At 34.9% G+C, this 22,356-nt stretch overlaps 2 protein-coding genes across 2 annotated transcripts; both read right to left on the bottom strand.

The window, feature by feature from the left end:
- Nucleotides 1-981: 981 nt before the first annotated feature.
- LOC120275354 (tRNA(His) guanylyltransferase 2) lies at nucleotides 982-8,488 on the bottom strand. The gene is made up of 8 exons (XM_039281897.1): nucleotides 8,365-8,488; nucleotides 6,032-6,151; nucleotides 5,092-5,223; nucleotides 3,334-3,378; nucleotides 3,047-3,216; nucleotides 2,706-2,791; nucleotides 1,746-1,853; nucleotides 982-1,259 (listed from the first exon to the last, which is right to left on the bottom strand). The coding sequence occupies exons 2-8, from the start codon at nucleotides 6,133-6,135 to the stop codon at nucleotides 1,122-1,124; spliced, it is 783 nt and encodes a 260-aa protein (XP_039137831.1). The 5' UTR covers nucleotides 6,136-6,151; nucleotides 8,365-8,488; the 3' UTR covers nucleotides 982-1,121.
- A 935-nt stretch (nucleotides 8,489-9,423) lies between these two features.
- LOC120276004 (bifunctional nitrilase/nitrile hydratase NIT4B) lies at nucleotides 9,424-16,486 on the bottom strand. The gene is made up of 5 exons (XM_039282744.1): nucleotides 16,162-16,486; nucleotides 12,284-12,463; nucleotides 11,066-11,359; nucleotides 10,639-10,920; nucleotides 9,424-9,760 (listed from the first exon to the last, which is right to left on the bottom strand). Exons 1-5 carry the CDS (start codon nucleotides 16,298-16,300, stop codon nucleotides 9,606-9,608), a joined length of 1,050 nt encoding a protein of 349 aa, XP_039138678.1. The 5' UTR covers nucleotides 16,301-16,486; the 3' UTR covers nucleotides 9,424-9,605.
- Nucleotides 16,487-22,356: the final 5,870 nt, after the last annotated feature.

Raw genomic sequence — 22,356 nt, 5'->3', positions numbered from 1 at the left:
TTAAATTTTAGATATATATGTATTTTGGAAAGAATGTGCAAAAATTAATTTTTGATGTTATAATCTAATTATTCTAATCCCAAATTTTATTTCACTTTAAATTTAAATTTACTCAAAATTGTAGATATAAGGGCCGGTTGGTGGACATGATAAGAACGACAGGATATGATAGTCTCATATCCTGCTACTATCCTTTATTTGGTGTGCCAATAGGATATGATAGTCTTATCCTATTTGCCCATTTTATCTTACCGACCACATAATAATGATAGGATATGATAGACTATCATATCCAATTATTATTCGGTCCACTTCAAACATAAAATAAGATAACATAATACTATCTAATTGTTTATCTGGTGTGCATCAAACAAATGATACAATATAGCTTATCATGCCTATATCCTTTCCTACTCCTATCAAGTCCTTATATCATATTTGTCCATATCCTATCCTGTCCACCAAACGAGCCCTAAAGGAATTTTGAAAATTTTAGAATATTACTAAGTTGATTACTATGTAATATGAGTTCCCAATTTCATTATCAAAGTAATCTTATTAAACGATAATATATCATTGCGAGCCAAATTGCCTCTCAAAGTCAACTAAAATTATATCATGGTCTTTTGAAACTTTATTTGATAATACACATTTTATTTTTATATACATCTTTTTAGACCAAAAAATTTAGTTAATTTTAAAATTCAATGAAATATTTACTTAACTTACCTAAATTACCCTACCATTGCATTTAATTTTTTATAATTCCAACACAAGAAAATTGAAAGTAGAGTTAATATAAATAAAAATAAATTTGAAAAAACTCCATAACATAAAATGATAAATAAAAAAAGAACACTGAATTATGGTAATGTAAATAGGAAATGGAACACATATACATACATGCAAATATAAAAATAATCATTGATTTACTAGAAAAACTCAGCAGTAAAGAGCTTGCTTCATGTCAACAAAAACTAGTAACTAATGGAAACAAAAATCATCATATTATGTCTGATAATTTATACCAAATTCTCAATTAAATCAACTGAAACATAAAATTAACCTAGTCCACATATTAATTCAGATAAAATTTAAAAGAACTACTTAGCAACCATTTGTTATTTTTCTTCTTCAAGGATATATGGATGTTCATTCCAAAACTTCAGGCCGATAATGTCGAAATGTCCGACCGTCACCTTCTTTCGTAACCTCTTGACCGGATTTCCACCGTCGTCTAATTTTACCGTCTCTTCGAGCTAAAATTCAAGTTCATAGCATCAGAAATATATAACAGATATTTTCAGCAAAGCAAACATAAGAAACTTCTTACACAATTATTATAGCAATTGCCGAAAAAAAAAGTAAGCCATGTTCAACCAAATGCAGATTACATCAAAGGCCATTTGAATTGAGGGTTTTTTTTCCTCGTGCAAAAGCCGTTATTTTACAAGGAAAGCATCGAGGGTGTTTCGACCGGTTTTTGATAAAAGCCGAAGAAGCAAAAAAAGCAAAAGCGGTTTTACAAGAAGCCAACATGAAATGGCCTTTAATTTTTCAGTCATAAGAACTGCTTTTCTTCTAACTTGTTTCAAATGCAGTTAAGAACTCTAAATAAATACTTCCTTTCAAACGCTAATTCAAACTAACCCGAATAAAAGCAACAGGTCACAAGGAAGATATTGTACGTCAAGTCAAAAAATATAACGGTAAACCGTGTAAATTCTTGTTTAGTCTATTTTTACCTTCTCGATGTATACACAAGATCCTTTCCTGAATATGGCTGGAAGCTTATCATAGTTTACACCGAATTGCTGAAAAAGAAGCTCATTCTTATCTTTTGACACAGTACCCTACGAAAGGTAATAATATCGAGATGAAAAACGTTAACGGTATAAACTGAAGATGTATATGTAAATTAAAATCCAAGAAACTAATAAATAAACATCAGTAGCAATGTTCAAATAGGAACATGAACAAAATAAACACAGATTCATACAAATATTTTTGCAGAATATACATCACAGAAAGGTTGAAAGGTCGATGGATATATTTTTGGAAATGCTGGATTTAGGAAAGCTACATTTCTTTTATTTAATGAATTGTTACAAAAATAGGCGATGCTAAAAATTTGTGTTCGTGTGTGCATGTGAAAACTAAGATTCCTTAAAGCTTAGGGTAGACTTAAGACACTGATATCCCAATAGGAAGAGAAAAACCCATGATAATATGACTATAAAATTATGATCCATATGCTTCCAAGTGAAGATGAAATTTTTTTTTCTCATGCTAATCTCAGAAATAAAGATATACATGTATTGGATAGAACTTGCACACTAGATTCTCAGATTTCTTTTCTATGAGTTAATGTGTTTTGACTGTAATTAAGCTATAGAATTTGGATGAGCTAAATCCAAGACTGTTATTGTCCATAAACAAATAGGATTGCAAATCGAAAGTATCATTAATTGTAGACAATCCAGCTGCGAAGAGTCACGAGATGAAATTGTGTTCAAATCAAGAAACTAACTAGTAAATGAATCTTAAAAAACCTATGGTTTTGATAGGCTTTCTCCCTAATGCAAATAATACAAAATCCACAGGATAAGCAACGGTAGTTTCAGTTGGAGTCCCTATATCTGAATTTTTTTTCTTTATGGTTTTTAAAAAACAAACTGAGAGTAAAGGAAGAACTGTTGCAGCACCTTTAGTGACTCTTGTGCTTCTTGTTCAGTTTTTCCTGACTTTACTAACAACCAAAAGCAGGTATTGTATTGATTGTTGATGTGGCCTGAAAATGGAAATGGAAACAGAATGAGCACAACATATATACATATTTCACCAAATGATGCCTCAAGAAAATATTAGCGATTTATTATCTGAAGAAAAAAATGTGCCAAAAGACAAGGAAAAGTTTTTTGAAGTACAGATCTTTAAACTGTGGCATCACGAAGTGGTTTTCTATGTTCATTTTATTAGAAACAATGAAAACATTTATTCAAGATAGTCAAATTCACAAATCTACATCAGATGGCTAAGCACTTACAGTCTACTTGCCTCCATGCTAGATAATCTAGGACTATTTTTGCTCTTGGATAGCATATAACTCGGCCATCAAAATATGGTGGTTGCTTCATCTCTTTATCAGGAAAGAATTCGTTCCACTTCATTACATAGACTGAGGTGAAATATGACACACTGAGCGGAACTAATTTACTGCAATCAGGTGAATTGAACGTGTTTTTGAAAAACAAATTGAAAGAGTTATGAAACATAGCCTAGCATTTCAATTAACCAAGATTATTGTACAATAGAGAAAAGAACATGATAAACCTTGCTCGCCTTTCGTAGAATTGAGTTGACTCTTTGAAGATGAAGCTGTAAAAAAGAAATGCCAAAAATCAGAACTTTATCATGCTAAGGATTACTACTGTAAATGTGACTTATGAACATTAATGCACTCTTTCAAGATGCGAAACTATCATAGGGATACACAACACCACTTAGAAAATGTTCCAGAGTATGAAAGTATAAGCACCTATGATGGCACTAAGTCCACTAGACTTAGTCTCAGTTGAACCCGAGCTTGTATTGACAGGCTGTGAGTGTTGCAGTGCACTATAGTAGAAGAAGATAAGGAAGAAAGCCAAACAATAGCGCACAAAGGCACAAGAGGTTTCAAAGGCTATACACTTGATTTCTCTCTATAAATGTGCACAAGAACATATGCAACTCTGGCTTGGTTGCCTTTGTTAGATTTTATATTTTGGTACTAGTGGGCCCTATATGGGCTCTATATGGACTTATGGGTCTTACACCAAAAAGTCTCAAGACTTAGTGGCTCAACCCCTATACCTATATATAAACCCATTACACTTTTATCACATAACCGATGTGGTACTATATTTTCAACACCCTCCCTCAAGTTCAACCTCGGTCCGAGACTTGCTCGGGACTTGTACACCCAGTGGGTCTGCTTTTCACGGGGACTTGTACATTACTTTGTGTCTCAGAGGTCTTACACACATGGACTTGTACACTACTTGTGTCTCAGAGGTCCTACTCACATGGATTTGTAGACCACTTGTGTCTAAGAGTCCTCTTTATATATATATATATATATATATATATATATGAGGCTCCACTATATTTCTCTGATACCATGTTAGATTTTATATTTTGGTACTAGTGGGCCCTATATGGGCTCTATATGGAGTTAGGGGTTTTACACCAAAAAGTCTCAAGATTTAGTGGCTCAACCCCTATACCTATATATAAACCCATTACACTTCTATCACACAACCGATGTGGTACTATATTTCGAACAGCCTCTACAATTACAAACCAAAGCCCCTCATACAAAGCTCTTCACCCTGCCCTTATATAAAGTTCAGGACTTGGTACCCTTACAATTACGCACACCTGGTTTCACAAGGCCCTTACAATCAAGTCAACCATTTGCAACCCAGTTGGGCCTATAAGAGGGATTGGAACCTTCTCCACTTTTCCTTCTCCAAGCCCTGAACTTGCAGCCTTCTTTCCTTGTCCAAGCCGCACTTCACCACGACTTCTCAGGCCAAAGATGATAAAACTCTGCGCCTCCATCAAGTTTGATCCGAAGGTCCTCCAACACCTCCAAAACCACTTTGTTAGGTTTTTGTCATAGGGATCCCTTCTCCTTTGGACCCATTCCAAGGTCGGGTTCCCACGGAAAGGGTCACACATATGTGATGTTATGAAAATTAATGCACTCTTTCAAGTTGCGCAAACAAACTATGATATTTGACACATAATAGGTAGTTATACCAGCCAAAAAAGATCCCCTACAGCATAATGCAATTTGTGGTGCACTTCAATAGTGATATAGTCTGAGTGTAGTACAAGAAATGGACTTCATGGGGAAGTGTTTTTTGGATTGAAACAAGCATGAAACACATACTCATTGTAAGTCGTCATCCGGTGGAAGTAAAAAAAAGAATTTGTGGACATCAATGAAATTAGGCTGCATCCTCTCTGGTGACATTGATGACAGTATTCAAGAAATTGCATACATGACAGGAATTCAAAGACAAATGAAGTGAGAGGTCATACCTGTACTCATCACTAACGCCATACGCAAAAACAATATCTGGAAAGTGCTCTAGCATAGAGACTGCACAACTATTCATTAAATTGAGAGCTCTTTCATCATTGGGCTTCTCAAATGCATGGTCTGCGGAGAATCTGAAAAAACCAATGGTCACTGGTTGGATGAATAACCAAAACAATAACTAGAATTACATGAGAATCAAAATAGCAAAAGAAAATCAAGAAATAAATTGTATCTGAGGGTAAATTACATAAGAGTTTGTCGTTAGGTATTTGACCAAATAGCAGCATCTAATTCCTATAAAACCAATTAAGTTTACTAGGAACACCAGGACAGTTATGATGGATGACATATTCCAACAACCAGCACAACAACAGGACAGTACTTGAAGATGATGTACTCAACATTGTAATTGTTGGATACTTGGATTCAGTATATACATTCAAAAAATATAATTGTTAGATGTTTTATTTACTAGCCAGAACATCCAGTCTGATTACTCATGATCATTCCTATTTATTAATTCTCTGCCCAAATTTGAAAATCACCACTTAGAGCTCCAAAGGAAACGCAGATGAGAAGCTAAGATGTAACTAGTTGTGCAGGAGGGAGAACAATGGATATGTATAACAAAACAAAAGGAATTTTGAAAACCCGGAAACTCAAGACTGGTTTTGGAAAAAAGATGCTGCATCTTAACGGGAAAGGATGGAGGGAAAAAATTGATAATAATGTTATTTGAAATGAGTAAACACATTGTAATGCAAATATATGGACTTTTAAATTTTTACATATTTCTCTACTGATAATTCTTACTTAAAAGTTGAAAATGAATATGCAAGCTCGTAAACAATCTCCATCTTATATATTACATCATCTAACAATCAATACTTTCAATCTGACTGCATGAAGCTCAAAATGAAAGTTGGGAAGTATGCTCACCGATGAAAATGACATCCATCAATTCTCACAACAATCCAATTATGAGGTGGCAGCTTGTCATCAATTTCAAACTTCTTCACATACTCATATTTGCTATTTGCCATTGATTAAAATTCACACCTAAGAGACAATCATCCAAAACTAAGCAAAATTAGACAAAACAAATAAAACTCAGCAAAAATTACTAGACCTTCCAGTTGCAACTAATCTGCATGTGAAACCAATATGATCAGTAAGCAATCTAGAATCGCCAAATTGAACAAAATACTGTAGAGACTTCTAAGTGCGTAGTTAGAGTGATGAGTTCACATTACTAGCAGGCACATTATTGTACAAGAATAATGTCCACATTTTATTCAAACATATGCCTTATCTAATTATACAATTCAAACAATTACTTGCAATACAAGTTTTTATTATTTCCCAAAAATCAAAATTGTTGCAGATAGAGCACCAGGCATCCAAGATTAAACAATTGAGTGCTCCTACTCTGACATACCACAATTATAGTTTCATGAGCATTTTATGACTTCAAAGCAACCTGAAAACTTAGGTTGCTATGCCAAAAGATTTCTTGTCTGGCAAATGGCCCACTTAAGAAGACCAATGACGAAGTTGTCATCCTAGCTGAAACAATTGGATTGTTCTAATCCACTATACAACAGTTTTAGTTTCATGGAGGCTAGATAGGTTCAGTCCAACATAAAAGCTTCTGCTATGTTGAGAAAGCCGGGACTAAATATTCAGACCCCATACCCCAAATATTCCATAACTGATATGGGACTAATATTGACATTTATCTTTTACTAATGAACAGGCAATTCATAATCACTCTAAATTCAGCATGATTCCAAACCACAGTTTCATGATTGTCAGATAACTTCAATCCAATCTAAAAGCTTAAGCTACTATTTCAAAGCCACAAGATTAAATATTCAAGCCAACACATATTTAATTAACCTGTAAGGGAGTAAATATGCCCATTATCTCTTAAACTAATAATACAGCTCGAGATCACTATAAGTTCAACATCGTTCGCTACCACAGCAACAAAATGAACCAAAACTAGAGGTGACGGAAAATTTTAGTTTCACGAACATTAGATGCCTTCAATCATCTAAAGGCTTTAGCTACCATTTCAAAGAGCCAAGATTAAATATTAGGCAAACATAACTGTTAGAATCTCCTATTATTAGAGTGTCCTTATTTATCTTTTCCTATTGTTAGAACTTCCTTATATACCTTTCTCATTTTAGTTATTATGTAATTTTCACCTATTTTAATTCCTTTATGATTTGTTTCCATATCATGTAATTCCTATTATGATTTGTAGCCTTCCTATTTATAGAGGGCAATTCTTCTCAATAAAGTAATCTCAATCTCATTACATTCACAATATCTAATTAACATGTATGGGACCAATTACAGCCATTATTTCTACAAGTAGACAGACAGTTCGTGATCACAGGAAACTCAGTACCATTCCCAGCCAAAGCTACATACTGAACCAAATACAGAGGTCACAGACAAAGTTAGGGTCACAAAGGTAGATGGCTTTAATCCAATCTAAAACCTCAATTTAATACTTGAAAGACACGAGTAAAAATTTAGGCCAACATAAAATTGATTATCCTATACAGGACTAATTACGACTATCAATTTTAATAATACACATACATTTTTTTATCACTTTAAGCTCAGCGTCATTCCCGAATCCCAACCACAATCCAATACTAAACCAAAACCATTTAGTGTTATGAATTTTACAAGGCTTCGGTCCAAATCAAAAGCTTAATCAACAGACCCAAGATCAAATATTCAGGGCAACATATGTTTAATTAACCAAAACAGAACTAATTACAAATACTATCTCTGCAAGCAAACACACAGTTTATCACCACAGTAAGCTCGACATCATTTCCAACAAAGTCACATAATGAACACTTAGAACTTTTATCACTGCAATAGGCCCAAGATTAAACATTTAGAACCTAAATGAAACTAATTACAAATTTTATCTCTAATAGTAAACATATAGTTCATGATCACTGTAAGCTTCAATCCACAAATTACAAACTTTAGAAACTACTCACAACTACAATGTCTATAAATGAACATACAGTTCATGATCAGTGTAAACTCAGCTTCACTCCCAACCACAGTTGCATATAGAACTCAAATCACAGGTGAAAGACTCGCAACATTATATAGTACTAAAAGAACTCACACAGAGACACACACACACACACACACACACACACACACACAGAGAGAGAGAGAGAGAGAGAGAGAGAGAGAGAGAGAGAGAGAGAGAGAGAGAGGGAGAAGCTTGCCAGCAATCAAAGTGTGAGGATAGAGACGAGGCCTGCCGGGAGGGGCGGTGACGGCCGATACGGCGGCAACCGGCGGTGGCAGCGGAGACAGGCAATGAGGGCGGAGGAAGAGGAACAGGGCCTGGTCTTAGTGTAAATAAAGGCTCTACGCAAATTTATATATATAATAATAATAATAATAATAATAATAATAAATTAATGATAATAATAATTTATTAAATAACAAATTTTATTTAATAAAATAATATATATAAATATATCATTAATAGATACTCCCTCTGTTTTTTTATCTGTCGTGAATAACCGAATCTCACATACCAAATAAATTGGTTATTTCACATAATTTAATAAAAAATTAGTTATCTTTTCAAAATTAAAGGTAACTTTGGAAAAAAAAATAATAATAAATGCTTCTTAATGTTCAAAAAATGATAGATAAAAAAGAATATGAATTTATGACAGATAAAAAGTAACGGATGGAGTAAGAGAAATCAAAGGTTAATATATTAAGAAAACTTTCTTATTCTTTAAAAAAAAAAATGAATATGAGATTAATTTTGGAAAAATGCAATATTTTTGGAATATGATATTAAAAAAGATAGAGAAAAAAATAAGAATTTTAAAAAATTGATTAAGGGAAGATATAAAATTGATTAAACAACTAATTAAAATATTTAATACTTAATCTATTATTCTAAATATAAAAATATTAGTTGATATCATATAATATTAATTAAGTATTGGATTAAAAATTTTAAAATCTTAATTTATTATATTAAATAACTATCCTTAGCCTTTTAAGATTTTTATTTAAAAAAAAAATTAAAGTTCTACAATTAACAATGAAGTCTTCAAAATTAAGAGACCAAGATTTGCTTTACTAGCCTTAACTAGAGCAACACTGCATTTTGCATTTCATTCAATTTGAATCATTAAAACATTAATAACTTAAATATTTATAAATATATATATATATATATTAAAAAAAACCTTCAAATTCCTATAAAATAGCTTTAGACAAAGAAATAGTATGAACAGCATCAACTTAAAATTTACTGATTTACAAAAGCATCAAACACATGGAACTTGAACACAATCAGAAAACACTATTTTACATGAGAAAAGATGATAAATTTTATTCTTTCAAAGCTTCAACAAAGATGGAAACATCAAAATGAAATTTACAGTCACCCTTACAACAACAACAACAACAACAACGACGACAATAATAGATGGCATTATCACGATTTTCGTGTGCTTTCGGGCTTGTTTTCAGCTGAAGCGAAGGAGACGGGCTTCAGCGAGTGATCTCGCACAGTCAAGCTAAGCACTTCGGGTCTTGAATAGTGTCCCACCACGTCGAAATCAAATTTAGCTCGCACAATCTCTCCAAGGTCTGTAGACAGAGGTTTAGAGTAAATCATTTGGTAAATAAGCCACTGTTAGACTCTCATTAGCAAAGGAGAGCAACAAGACAAAATACAAATCTTCTTTAATAAAACTTTGTATTTTCACAGAGAAATCTGAACATTGTGAAAGTGATAATAATCTTGCAAAGAACCATATTTGATCAGTTCATAGAACTAATAAGCTCATTTTTGAACATGTAGATCAAGGAACCATAAAGCCAAGAACTACTCAATTTAGTTGTGCTTTTGATACAGGAGCTATCCAGGTTGGAAATACAAATGGAATTACTGCAAAGGGGTTGGGGAAAATCAACTTCTGGTCCTTGTCATTTACTCCAATGTTCTTTTCATCTTATCATTTCAAAATCTTAAATAAGTTCCCTGTAATTTGCTTTTTTTCCAACCTGCCCCTTGGCACTTATGGCACATCAACATCTCACAAATATTTCTAGAAACAAATAATAATAATTTTGCAATGCCACATCGGCACTAAAGTGGGAAAATTTGGCCAGCTGGGTATAGGCCATGTCACCATCCATGTCAGCCCTAGCTTCTATGTCAATCAGAAAAAGGGATAAAATAATCATGTGTTTTGGATCACATACCAAACCACAGCACTAAAAAGATGAACACAAAAAAGTGACTTTGGCACAAAGTATAAAGATTATAAATGGCTATTCCCATATAAAAGAGAACAAAGAGAACCACTTTTCTTTTGGTTACAGTTTTCAGTAAACATGCAATCTATCAAGAGATTTTTCTATTTCAAGGACAATGGGCACCGCAAACATAATATCAATGGAATAAAAGGTAGAAACTTCTAAAATGTAAAATTATCCCGAAACAAGACAAAAATTGCTCATACCTAGGTCAGCTGAGATGAGAGCTTCCCCTTCGTAGTTGGGTCCAGCTAGAACAACACCTGATGGTGATATGATGACACTTCCTCCAGCACATACCACCGATTCTGGCAAGGGCTCATCATCCATACCAGCAAACATGTAATCTGGTGGAGGTGGATAATCTTTCCTTCTGCAAAACTGGTTTGCCGACAGAACAAAGCAACCACCCTCAAGTGCAATGTGTGTCATAGATGCTTGCCACACATCCCTGGCATCAGCAGTAGGGGCACAGTATATTTCTATGCCTGCACAACAAGAGAATAAAGTATCTTGGGTGCATCAAATGGGATTCATGGGTTGGAAGTCAGCAATAGCACCACAAAGAATTACTTGATCAATTGTGCATAGGAATATCAGCGACTTCCAGACTTCTAGTCTCAAGATGCATACCTTTACCATATAATGCCGTCCTCAATAGTGGCATCCTGTTTTCCCAGCAAATGAGGGCCCCTATCTTTCCAAGGGGAGTTTCATATACAGGAATTGTAGATCCATCTCCAAAACCCCATATTACACGTTCTAGCGCGGTAGGCATTAGTTTTCGGTGTTTACCCAAATATTGACCCTGAGGATCGAAGAAAAGTACTGTGCAGTAAAGTGTATATCCTTCCCTTTCTATTACACCCATCACTAAGAAAATCTTATGTTTTCCAGCCATTGCTGCCAAGCGATCAACTTCAGGACCTGCATAATGAAGAGAAGGATACAAAGAAATGTAGTTACCACTTAATGAGAAAAATCAACAAAAGGATTAGTGGAGTAATAACATCAAATGGCATGCCAAGTATCTTCCCAATTCACCATTGCAATAGGAAATTAATTCCAAATTCCATGCCGATTACCGTGCATTAAGTAATACAGTAGAAAAAATAATGCGGCAGTTATATTCAATCTAGATAATTCAATAATGAACTTGCTGCACGAAATTCTTTGAGATCATTCATTCACATTCTGTCATTGGGCATCACTTTACAAATACATAATTGTTTGCAATCTTAAAAACAAAAGATAATTATCACCCAACAAAGAATAATATGCACCTATGAAAATAGTTGACCAAAAAAAATGCATCTACAATTTATGAGTAAAGTTCAGAGTTTTGGCATGCCCTAAAAATTTATTCATCATACACCATTGGTATGAAAGTTTCCAGCCATTGTGAACAAGCAATCAACTTCAGGACCAGCAAGCATGAATTGTTAAGCAGCAGACCTATAAGAAGTTGCTAATTCATACAATTTTTTAACAACGTAATTACCAACAAGCTGTCAGTTATATAGGCATATACATGTATGATATTGTTAATTGAATATAGGGTGCAAGAGACAAACCTCAAGGACAGTAATCAGAAGAGTTTATTTCTACAACCCAGTTATATACATATGAACTGAAGTTGTGACAACCAGACAATACCAAACAAGAATTTGAGAGGGCAGTAACTCTTGTTTGGACAAAGTTATTCAAAATATATCCTAAAGCAAAAAATGAACTTGAGATGGCAAAAACTTAAGCACACTGCAGTGATAGATATAATGGTGTTGCACACTTTAAGTACACAACTGGGGACAGCACAAGCTAAATTAATAGAACAGTACAGGATGGAGGTACCAGGTACATCAATGGCTGCAGCATGGTATCTTCGAAAATCTTCTTTGCCCTTGGCTGAACGGCTACCAATGGTGACACCAAAGGTGGAGCCACGGGGATATCCACCAATGAATGCTTCTGGAAACACCACTAACTGCGCTCCGTATGTTGCAGCATCTGCAATTAATTTCTCAGCCTTATCTGCAATTACATCATAGAGATTATTGATCTGCAGCATAAGGTTATGCTTTAACTGTTTTCTTATGTTTTGTCATATGAAGATAAAAAAATAATCTAGACACGCAAACAGAAAGAAATTTCTTCATGGAATTTTATTTCTTCACATACTGTAGGTTATGGTACTATTTTAAGAAACATTGTTCTGGAATATTTCATTGGGTGTTGCCCGGCTAATGATCTTTCATATTGAATTGGATTGTGAAAAAGGTGCTAATGAAAATTTGGCAGAACTTTTTTTTAGAAATCCTTGTTAAGTTGATCATGTTTGGATATGTTAATTCATAAGTGCTTTTACAGTTAAGAAGAATTAAGCATAAACAAAAGAAAAAAATAACCCCTTGATGGGTCCCTTTTTTCATTGGGCGATGCAAGGTTAATGAACTTTCATAACAATGAACCTGGCACTTAGTAGTGATTTGGAGGTGATTACTAGGCAACATCTCATAAATATATTCCGGATTCACCAACAAAAGAGAATCATTTCTTTCAATACTCACTCATTATTAATTAACAATCCTAATGATTAAATCCATATTTAAGGTTCAATTGTACGAAATGAACTTCTAGATCCAAACCGTCCTTAATAGAAAAGCAAGTTAAAAAAAAAATTCTAGTTTTTGAGACGTTTAGAATTCATTTATGGACAATAAGCATACAAATAAAAAAAGAAGAGGCACCTCTTCTCCCAATGCTTAGAAAGAGTTGTCTCATGCCCCTAGGTATTCTCTACCTACCCACTTGTGTCGGTTTTGAGTACAGTGCTTTTTTGTTGAAAGTTGTTCAAGCTTTTCAACAACTTTTGATAATAATTTACATGGACAATAATGATGAGCTTTCATTTAGATTGCTCAAACTAGTACTCACATTAATTTAGTTTGTAATTTGAATCATGTCATTCTTTTGATTTCTAATAAAACTCTAACTTAGGTTCTAAGCTCTATCTAAACTCTTCTAATATGATACAAACAACTATTATAAATTCTCTAAATTCGTCATTGTATCATGTTAATTAATTTTTTCCATTAAAAAAAAAGGATGATGGAGAGGCTGTGAATTTTTCACGAATGATGGCGCTTGCTCTAATAGCCAGTTTGTAAAAAGAAAATTAAGTTAGTTAAATATGTTTCATTAACTTGAAAAGGTAATCTATAAAATTTTCAAAAGTATTTTTGTTTCAGTCAAACCAAAACACTCCTTCTCGGAAGATCTTTTCTCAGAAGCTACTCCAACCAACTTCTTTGAGAAGGCGTTCTTAGCTTTTTTTAAAACTTCTTCTAAATAAAAGCCAATCCAAACAATTAAAGTTGGCACAAAAGTTCTTAACTTATTCTAGAAGCATTTTTGGACCACCAATCCAAATAAAGCCAAAGTTAGTCATAAGATTGATTCCAAGCCTTTGGTATAGTTCTACTTGAACTATAAACAAGACAAAAACATATAAAAGATAAGAATCTATGGTCGCGTTTTGTTGGGTTTGGAATTTGGATAAGTTGGAATGAGTTGGGTTCAAGGATTTGAGGCTTGAATTTGTTTTCATTGGAACTGTTGAAAATATAATCCCGATCGGTTGTGTGATAAAAGTGTAATGGGTTTATATATAGGTATAGGGGTTGAGCCACTAAGTCTTGAGACTTTTTGGTGTAAGACCTCTAAGCCCATATAGAGCCCATATAGGACCCACTAGTACCAAAGTATAAAATCTAACATGGTATCAGAGAAATATAGTGGAGCCCAATATATATATTTTTTAAAATAAAAAAAAAAAGGGTCTCTGAGACACAAGTGGTGACAAGTCCATTTGAGTAGGACCTCCGAGACACAAGTAGTGTACAAGTCCATGTGTGTAGGACCTCTGAGACACAAAGTGGTGTACAAGTCCATGTAAAAACAAACCTCTGGTGTACAAATCTGAGCAAGTTAGAACTGACAAAAAAAAAAGACCCAGTTGAACTTGAGGGAGGGCGTTGAAAATATAGTCCCAGATCGGTTGTGTGATAGAAGTGTAATGGGTTTATATATAGGTATAGGGGTTGAGCCACTAAATCTTTGAGGCTTTTTGGTGTAAGATCCCTAAGCCCATATAAAGCCCATATAGGGCCCACTAGTACCAAAGTATAAAATCTAACAGGAACTTTTAAATTTAGTCCAACTTTTACATAATTAACATTAATTAAGAAATATGTTATAATAAACTTAGACTTATGTCAACTAATGATTGATATCTATTGCTAATTATTAATTAGTATTAAGATTTATTGATTATATTATAATTGATTAACTAATTAATTAATTAATTAATTAATTAAATTTTGAACTAACAAAAGTTATTTCTAACACAGGTTATCCTTGAAAGGTGTTTTTAGATGGAGGCAGTGGGATAGCTAGATTATCGCCCAAGCAAACACCACCACAAGTGTGGAAGAGTTTGTCATGTGGGAAAAACTTTTCCCATTTAATAAGTTCCATAATACAAAAATAAACATCTTTACAAAAAAATAAATATTTCCTCCTAGAAGAAAAGATGCACGAGGAATCATACTTTCATAATGTCTTATTTGCTTTATGCTTCCTTTTCACATGTTCAATAATTTAAGAGAAAGTGCATAGGAAGGCTTTTGCTGCCTAATGTGAATTCAGCAGTGCATGCACCACAAAGATAAGGAAAACATTTATAGTTTCTAGGCTTACTTTTGAGGCAAATCTTTCACTGTGAACCATAATACCAGACCTAGCTTAATCATTAACGATTCTTTTTTCACAAAAAAGTCAAAAGCCTAGAAAATGGGAGATGAACCTATTGGGCCCAAAACTAAAAATACCATTCAGCAAATAATAATTTTGGATGCATATCATTGCATCAATGAACAACAATTCAAAGGCAGAAAATGCACCATGTATTGTCACAAGCACATAGAACGCATGCTCTTCAAGTAGTAGACTCTTACAAACAGATACTGAGCCTTCTAAGAAGCAAACAAGATGTTGAGGCATGGAATGGTCATAAGAACAATAATACTCTCAATGATTTGCATTGCAAGGATGAAAAAACCCATCCAGCTTCAAATTTTACTTCACAGGCAGGCCTCATCTTGCTTGATGTAAATGGTGACGCATCAGTCACGAGTTACAGGCAACAAAATAGTAACTCAATTGAAGGGTACCTTAAAAGGGAGGGAGATGGTGCCTAGCTTTGAGCTTAGAGTAACTACCATTCTAGTTTCCACAAAAAAAAAAAATTCACTTCTCTCCATCATCTTACCAGATTTGAGTTTCTTTTATTTGCAAACTTTGTACAATGTATAAATGGTCAGATTCTAATGCAGAGTAAGCATTCCTTCAGTAATTACTCTACAATTTGTTCGACATACATCAATATAAATCCATTGCTTCAAAGTTTGATTAGTAAAGAACAACACACTCAGCTGAAAGTTTACATTTTTCACTAATCCAGACCTGACAAGCATGGCGATGAAATCTTTGTGTCATATTTTTGCAGTTGATAATTCAAAATTTACAATCAATTCACAATGCGGACAAAGAAATGGCGGATTAAGTAAGATAACCTAAAAAGCAGACTTTGTGATTATATAAGAACAAGAGAGAAATCAGAGAACACGATGAACCCTAGAAAACAAAAAGAGCAATATCCCAAAACATACCGAGAGTGGCTGGGGTGTCGTAGAAGACGGTGGAGGCCTGAACAATGGTGGCGCGTACGGTGGTCGACGAAGAGTCGCCACCCATGTCGACCTCGGCGAAGAAAGGGCCATCGATGGTTGTAGAAGGGACCAGAGCCATGAGGAAGTACACCTCGCCGTAGCAAGGTGACGGAGAAGATCGCCGGCGCCTGCCGGCGATGGCACGCCGGAGAACGAGAACGAAGGGTCTCACTGGCGCTGAGCTTTGCCTTCGAGCTGGTGATAAGAAGGAAGTATCTGGATGGTGATTGGTTGGACTTTGAGATGCGTGTTCTTGTTTAAGATAAGAGTGATGAACGGTGGATTCACGTTCGTGCCATGGTAGGTTGTTCTGGCGGCTAAAAATCCTAAGAAACGATAAAATACCCATTTAGGTTTTTTATGAGTAAATATTACTGTTGGTCACCAAATTATAGCCAATTATTAGTTTGGGTATCACATTTTAATTTGTATCAAAATGGTCCCCCCATTTTCATTTTGTTTCAAAAAGATCTGCTAGAAAGGATTCCGGGTGAATTTATTCGACGTGGATCGCAGGGTGGTTGCTGGGATTTCACATCACGTCCCGATGGCATGTGCAAGTGGATTATAATGCCACATGTGCCATCAGCCACCACGTCAGCCCCCTTCTTCTTCTTCTTCTTCTTCTTCTTCTTCTTCTTTCTTCTTTCAAATCTGAGAATCATGAGAATCCATATCCTTCCTCTTCTTTTCATCTCTCACGTTCAAGAATCATGAGAATATAGAGCAAGTCCGTTGAAAGATCAAGGAGAGGAAGGTACTAAACTGTGAGTGATCATTCTGTCAAGAGCGGGTGTATGCTGGAAGGAAGGAAATCGCATTCGACTGTCGGGGAAGATAGATAGGGAGGAAGAAAGCCCTATGGCTCCAGACTGGGAGATCAGGATCCCTGAGAAGAAAGCCCCAACATATAGTAAGTAGTGTTTGACTTATGCTCAAAGTAACTTTGATTTGTGAATATTTGCTCGTAACTCCCACTGAATCAAAGCAAGCTATGAATACATAAATCTGAAACCTAATGAAAAACCAAGCTTTGAATACAAGCTCTGGAGTATCACAAATCAGTTGCTTTCATACTCGGGATCACACCCTTATAGAGCACTCACAGTTCAACATGCTCTGGATTATCAAGATTCTCGAATGTGAGGAAGAAGAAGGAGAAGAAGGATTTGGATTCTCAGGACTTGGATTCTCAGATTTGATAGATGAAAATGAGAAAGAAGAAAGAAGAAGAAGAAGAAGGGAGCTGACGTGGTGGTTGATGTGGTGTTAGGATGGCACATGTGGCATTATAATCCACGTGGCACATGCCACTGGACAGGTGATGTGGAAATCCGGTAACCACGTTGGATTGCCGGCGTCCACGTCAGAATAAATTCACCGGAATCCTTTGGGTAGCATCTTTTTGAAACAAAATGAAAATGAGGGGACCATTTTGATACAAATTTAAATGTGGTACCCAAACTGATAATTGGCTATAATTTGGTGATCAACAGTAATATTTACCCGGTTTTTTATTATAAAGACTTATTTAACAAATTTCAAGTATAATGCTAATTAATGTTGACCCGAGTGCATTCTTACCTTACACTGATATGTAATTTCATTAAAATAAATGAAATCTCTCTCGACCACGATGGGTATTCTATAATGAAAGGTAATCCAGAGGCAAATGGCTATAAAAGGAAAAGCAAAAACTATGTAAAGGGCATCGAAGAATTAGAAGGAATCAGAGGCTCATCTCGCCAGGGAAGGGATTAGGCTGGTGTCACATCAGAGGTTCGATCTTGGGGTAGTTCTATCCAAGTAGTAAGTTGTCTACTTCTCACTCTCAGAGTTGAACTCTGTTAGTTATTAGGTACTTGGGTCATTTTGAGATCTATTTCCTGAATGTACTAAACCCTATATTTTGGATGTTAAATACAATGTTGTGAGCTGGTCTGCTCTTTGATGGTGTGATTGTCTTGATTGTGAGTTCTGTGGTAGAAAATTCATATCATTTGGTGCTTTCGTTCTCTACTCACTCCCATCATGGATGAAATGGATTGTATTTTCGATGATATCTCAAATAAATTGGATTGAATTATTGCACGATTAGTTCAAGACAAGGAATGGATCAGTAGATTGGAACAAAATGACTGGCTCCATCGGTTGGAAGACTCAGTAGAAACCATTTCCACATATTTTGCAGTTCATACTTCTGTAAACAATATTGAGGTTTTTCCATCATCTTATTTGGATCAAATATCTCATGTTGCTAGTACTAGTGCAATTGAAATCTCACACAAGTTTGGTGAAGAGACTATCCTTGTTGTTGATACCCAACCACTGACCACTATTTCTACATCTCGTGAAGATCAACAAGTTCTAAGGTCCACAGCAGATTATGTGCCCATGCTCAAGGATGCTGAAGAGGATTGTGAATTTCGACAATAAGAGAAATCTACTTGCAATTTGCTTGATATCCAAGCTATTCCAGTTGCTTGTTTCCAATCTCTGTGTTTAACTTTGCCCATCACTTGTTCAACAAAATTTCGCATTAAGCCAAATTGTGTGGTAAAACGTGATGAGCTGCAAAAAGTGGATTATTTCGGCAAGATCAATACTCAGCTGAAGATGTTTGGCCATGAGATTTTTCCGCATCATCATCATCCTATGCTTGTTGGCCCGCCAGTGTGCTTTGAGGTATAGAAGGGCACTGCCACCTTAAGGTTGGAACAGTGTAAGGACACAAAGCTCGTCAATCTTCCCAATGCAGTGATGACTAACCCTGTTGAAGGGCATATGTATGACAAGGCTATTGTTATGTATGGTCGAGAAATTGATGAATTAAACACTTGGCTTTATTCCAAGAGGAAGATAGTTGTGATGTATTTCTTTGAGGTTGCAGTCACAAGGTCTACCGATGTTATTGCAAAAGTTGTTGCTAGTGTTATTGCCATTACAGATACCGGCCAGGATGAAACAAGTTCGGTTGTGATGGATATAATGGTTGCTAGTGAGATTGGTGCAATGGATAACAATAGTTGTTTGTATTTTGCAAGGGGCTTGTTTGATGAAAGCTTACAATGGGATGCGGTAGATTGGAATGCCCTCATCATAGGATATCTCTAGTGTGGATCTCATGCCACAACAATGACAATGTTTGTGAAAATGGCTACACAAGGAAATCCTTCAGAAGTGAATAGATTGATTGTCTTTAGTTTTGATCCTGGTGATGGTATGATCTTCAGTTTTGGATGTGCAAACATGAACAAGAATTCAACTCGTGAGGTTGCGATAGTTGGCGGCTCAACTAGCAATCCCAAATTTCAGCAATTATTACCAATTTCCTCCCATGAAAAATATGTCTTTGAAGATGCTCAGCCTACTGTGATAACAGTTGCGGAGACTAACTATTGCTATATACAAGAAATCCATTCTTCTATGTTGCATTCTAAACTACAGCAAGATTGCTTCTTTCCCAATGCTTTACTGGCATACTTCATAGGAAGAAATCTTGATAAATCTCATGTACAATTTCTTCAGGACGCTGCAAAAATTGTCTCAAGTGACCAACTTCAAAATACAGTAATCTCGGATAATGCTCTTTTCATAATCCTTCTTGACCATTCAATGGGAGCTATCGAATTCAAGCAGAATATTGCTATTGTTCCACCCAATTCAACTATGAATTATGTGGTTGAACTTGTCTCCTTTGGGAAGGAAATGACATGGAATTTGAGAATTGCCATAAGGATTGACACCGCGGGTAGAAGTGACCCGATCTTTCTTGCTCCTATCCTTATTGCTATTTGGAGTGGAAAGCATGTTGAGAATTTTTGGGTTGTCCAATATATTCTAATTTGTCTAGTTGTTGACAATCAATTCATGAAGGTTAATCCATATAGTTGAAGAGCATGGCAAAGTATTGAAGTTTTTACATAGCTTGTATAAGAACAACCTTGGTCGTGTGCTAGGAGAGTTCAGAGTGGTGATTCATCTCGTGAAAGAGAATACCTTGCCATTGAGTCTCTCCACTTGCAGTGTTTTTCTTGATGAAAGGTGTGAGCTTTGTGATGCTGGAGTTGTTGATTTTGTGTTGAAAGTGATGATTGTGAAAGGATTGTTGCCAATGGTACCCTGTTTTGATCACACTTGGATAATTAGAAAGCTTTTTGAATCAGATAAGACTTTTGTTGCAGAGATATTCTTTGATAAAGCTCGGCATTGGGACCATGAGTTGGATAATGTTTCTTTTGTGTGCTTATTGAAGTTCCTATCTAGAACTGGAAGAGTTGAACATGCACTGAAGTTAATTGATGCTATGTCTCAGAAGGGTGTCGATAATGGACACTGGTTGTTAGAATGTGTTTGTGACTAGTATTTGCAAAGAAGGGCCTTCTAAGGAAAGGAATTCTATGCTGAAAGATGTTCTTGATAAAGGTTTTGCCACCACAACTTCATATTTCTCTGCTTCTGTAGTTGAACTTTGCAGAGAAGGCTGGTGGATTGAAGCTGGTGATCTTTGGCATGAGGCTATGGAAATAAGTATTTTGCTCAATGCTTATGGGTTTAGTTCTTTCTCATAATTCTGTGAAGGCCTTGTTGATTCAGCGTTGTTGCATGATCAATTAACGAAACTTGGTGGATGTCTTGATGCTCTTGCATTATATTCTATTGTTAATATTGCTTATGCTATTGGCAATGATTTTGCCATCATCTTAATTGCCTTAACCTTCCTTTAGTTGCAATATTCTCTTGATGGTTTATGGGACAATCCAAAGAAAATCATTGCGGTTAGCTCAACCAAATTGTATCTCGACTTTGACCTTGAGGACAAGGACAAGTTTGATGGGAGGGGTAATGCTATGACTCATTGGGATGGGTATTCTATAACGAAAGCTGATCCCGAGGCAAGTGGCTATAAAAGGAAAAGCAAGAACTATGTAAAGGGCATCGAAGAATTAGAAGGAATCAGAGGCCCATCTCGTCAGGGAAGGGATTAGGCCGGCATCACGTCAAAAGTTCGATCTTGGGGTAGTTCTATCCTGGTAGTAAGTTGTCTACTTCTCACTCTCAGAGTTGAACTCTGTTAGTTATTAGGTACTTGAATCGTTTTGAGATCGATTTCTTGAATGTACTAAACCCTATATTTTGGGTGTTGAATACAATGTTGTGAGCTGGTTTGCTCTTTGATGGTGTGATTGTCTTGATTGTGAGTTCTGTGGTAGAAAATTCACCATGGTTTAGAGTTAGGTTAATGTTATTGTTTACAAGGATTAGGGCATGTTTGGATTAACTTAAAAAAAAGTGTTTTTTTTTCAGTTGGGTAAAAGGACTTTTGAAAATTTCTTTTCAGAGTAAGTTAAATGTTTATCAGTATTTTATATTTTGATAATTTAATGTTGAAATACTTTTATATGTGTGAAGTTGTTTAATGTATATTCTTAAAAGTGATTTTTCAATGACAAATTACTAAAATGGACATTCATTGAGTTATTATAATATCTCAACTATTATTCATTGAAAACATACTAATTGCTATTGATAATGATAATAACAACAACATTAATAATGATGATGATAATAATATTAATAGTAATAATATGTTATTATTAAGTTGTTATTACTATTATTATTATTATTGATGTTATTATCGTCGTCGTTGTTGTTGTTGTTGTTGTTGTTTAATAAGAAAAAAAAAAAGAATATTAAATTTTAAATACCAAACATAACAACAAGAACAATAATAGTTTCAACATCACAACAACAAAAACGACATTGTCATGACTATTACAACAACAATTAACAATAATAACAACAACAACAATAATAATTATAACATCACAACATGAATAATAGGTCTCTTATATTTTCAACATCACAACAACCATAATAACATATTACACAAAAGATAAGGGACAAATAAGTTTTTAACATCACAACAACCAAGAGCAGAGCTAAGAAGGGGAAAGAGAAGGGTTTTGTGGGGGCAAAAAAATTTTTTTTAAAGAAAGCTAAAAAAATCTTTTTAGAGGACAAGCAAAATGAATGAGGCAAATATTTTGTTTTTATAAATATTTTCCTAAACCTTTATTTATTTTTTTTAAATAGCATATATATACTATTTTTTAGAAAATCAAGTTGTCAAAC

The sequence above is a fragment of the Dioscorea cayenensis genome, chromosome 14 (genome assembly GCF_009730915.1).
Source record: "Dioscorea cayenensis subsp. rotundata cultivar TDr96_F1 chromosome 14, TDr96_F1_v2_PseudoChromosome.rev07_lg8_w22 25.fasta, whole genome shotgun sequence".
NCBI lineage: Eukaryota > Viridiplantae > Streptophyta > Magnoliopsida > Dioscoreales > Dioscoreaceae > Dioscorea > Dioscorea cayenensis.
Note: the sequence above shows the minus strand (reverse complement) of the source record. Positions and strands in the feature narration are given on the sequence as shown.